Here is a 2,268-nt window from a genome sequence, read left to right as displayed (position 1 = left end):
TGTGTTTCGTTTGTGTGGGAGCTCTCCTTCTCCCTTCCAGAAGAGGGAGGGGTCTCGAACCACATCAGAAACAATTCTTGCTTGATAAAATCTTCACAAGCCAAATTTGGTCAGTTCGCGAGTTAGACAGAAAGTTGTGCTTCATTTAGCAACCCCCCAAAGAAAATAAGGGTCTTTAACCACCTCAGAAACATTTCTTGCTTTCAGAAATCTCCACAAGACAAATTTGCTTTAATTTTTTTTGATTATTTTGCGAGTTAGACAGAAAATTTGTTTATCATTTGTATGGGAGCTTTCCCTTTCAGATGAGGGAGGGGTCTCGAAACACTAGACAAACATTTCAAAACAATTGCGAAAGACTCCACAAGCTAAATTTGGTTCCATTTGTTTGGTTAGTTCCCCACAGGAGAAAGGGGTCTGGAACAACCACAGAAACATTTCTTTCCTGCAAAAATCTCCACAAGCTAAGTTTGGCTCCATAAAGTTTTTGAGTTAAACAGAAGTGTGTGTACCATTTGTATGAGAAACAATCTCCCGTGTGTTTGAATATCTTGCGAGTTAAGCATGAAACACTACATTTGTATGGGAGCCAACCACTCCAAAGCGGGGAGAGGTCTCAAATCATCATAACCTCCCCTGCCCTTAAAATCCTTGCAAACAAATTTTAAGACCGATTGATTAAGTAGTTTGGAATCTATAAAGGTCGAACAGACAGACAGAAATTGATTTTTGTGTATAGAGATTACGCAAATTGTGGATAACTCTGTTCCCAATTTTCCAAAAAGAAACTTGTGTAAGATATTTTGGCAAAATATTTGCTAACTAATTCATTCCAATCACCATCAGCCCAATCACCGTCGTTTAACTCCCGAAACATTCGAGCCTCCAGAAACCCACAACCACAATCGATCGGCGATCCATTTCAGCAACCACCTTTCTCCTAATAATTTTCGTTCCGTTAGATCCGGAAATCAAGTTGCTTTTTTTTCGCACATCACTCGCGCTCCCGGAAGTGAAACTGAAAGTGATCGCCCATCAGAGCCATTCCTCTGTGTACTGCCCGCAGCGTCAGCTTCATGAATAGTTCACCGCGACGGAACTGACCGCCACCGCCAGTCGTAATCACCCATCCGCTCGCCCGGAGGCCAAACACCAGAACAAGTGCCACACAATAAGTGACCCCCGCCCGCCTGTGTGTGCTTGCGCGCGCGCGTAAACCGCCGTTAAATCGGGCAGAATCAAACAACCGTGAACCCCGCCCCCGCCGACTATGCTTCCCACGTATCAGCGAATAGGCGGCACCAGCCAACCGTCGAATCCGCTGCTCTCGGTGCGGCGCTCGTTTCGCTCGAGCGAAAAGTGTCTCATCCTGCTGGTGCTGCTGACGTTCGGGTTCGTGTGTTTCGGTGGCTTTTTCTTCCTGCCGGATAATTTCGGCGCCGACCGGGTCCTCAAGGTGTACAAACAGTTCCAGAGGGCGGGGCCGGAGATATTCATCCCACCACCGCCACCGGCGCACGGCATGGACGGCGACGAGGACCTCCACAAGCAGAACGACCGCGAGAAGCTGCAGGAGAAAATTCAGAAGGAACTGCCGGATGACTTTCTGGAGAAGCCAGATCTTGACGAGGGCCGCACCGGAGGGCCCGAATTTGACAATGCTCTTGATTCGGGGGTGCCTGCGGGGGATGCACCCGGTCCGGTAGCGGGCGGTCCGGAAGGGGTGGTAGCGCCACCGCAAATTTTGGAGGAACCCGATCTCAAGGGAGGCGCATCGTCGTCGTCGAGGGGATCAACGGCCGGCAGTGGCGCGTTCCAGACTTTCAATACGTCCGTGGGAGAAGATGCTGATCCGGCGGTTCGCGAGAAGCGCAACAAAGTAAAAGAGGTAAGTCCGATGATAATAATGCTTTGTTTTATTTGTTTGAATTCAGAATCCTAGCAATTGTGTCAACGATCATTATTTTCTTTGATTGAACAGTTGAACAAGACGTGTATGAAGTTCGCGTGAGCGAATGACGGTGTTATTGCATACTTTTATAAGAGCGCGTATTATCTTATCAGTTTAAGCGATAACCGCTTGTTATGTGTTTCGGTGATTGTTGCTAGAGAGTATTTGGCAATTTCGGTGAGTGTTGGCTACGTGGAAAAGAATCAATTGCGTGGAGATGTTGCAACGTGGTTATGACAGAGCGCTTATTTGTTGCCAACAATGAAGATATTGAATTCTTTTTAAGGCGGGTTACAATCAATGCATTGTAAAATAGG

General features: G+C 47.3%; 1 protein-coding gene across 1 annotated transcript; it reads left to right on the top strand.

Moving 5' to 3' along the window:
- The first annotated feature begins 1,270 nt into the window (after nt 1–1,270).
- LOC134207523 (mannosyl-oligosaccharide alpha-1,2-mannosidase IA-like) lies at nt 1,271–2,011 on the top strand. Its single transcript, XM_062683227.1, has 2 exons — nt 1,271–1,888; nt 1,982–2,011. Exons 1-2 carry the CDS (start codon nt 1,271–1,273, stop codon nt 2,009–2,011), a joined length of 648 nt encoding a protein of 215 aa, XP_062539211.1.
- The last annotated feature ends 257 nt before the right edge of the window (nt 2,012–2,268 follow it).

The sequence above is a fragment of the Armigeres subalbatus genome, chromosome 1, assembly GCF_024139115.2.
Source record: "Armigeres subalbatus isolate Guangzhou_Male chromosome 1, GZ_Asu_2, whole genome shotgun sequence".
NCBI lineage: Eukaryota > Metazoa > Arthropoda > Insecta > Diptera > Culicidae > Armigeres > Armigeres subalbatus.
This window is presented reverse-complemented; position numbering and strand designations above follow the sequence as displayed.

Excerpts from the sequence above, each read along its gene's own strand:
- LOC134207523 (XM_062683227.1), top strand. The coding sequence starts at position 1,271 with ATGCTTCCCACGTATCAGCGAATAGGCGGCACCAGCCAACCGTCGAAT. Across the intron at positions 1,889-1,981 it reads AGCGCAACAAAGTAAAAGAG|TTGAACAAGACGTGTATGAA; the intron begins GTAAGTCCGATG and ends TTGATTGAACAG.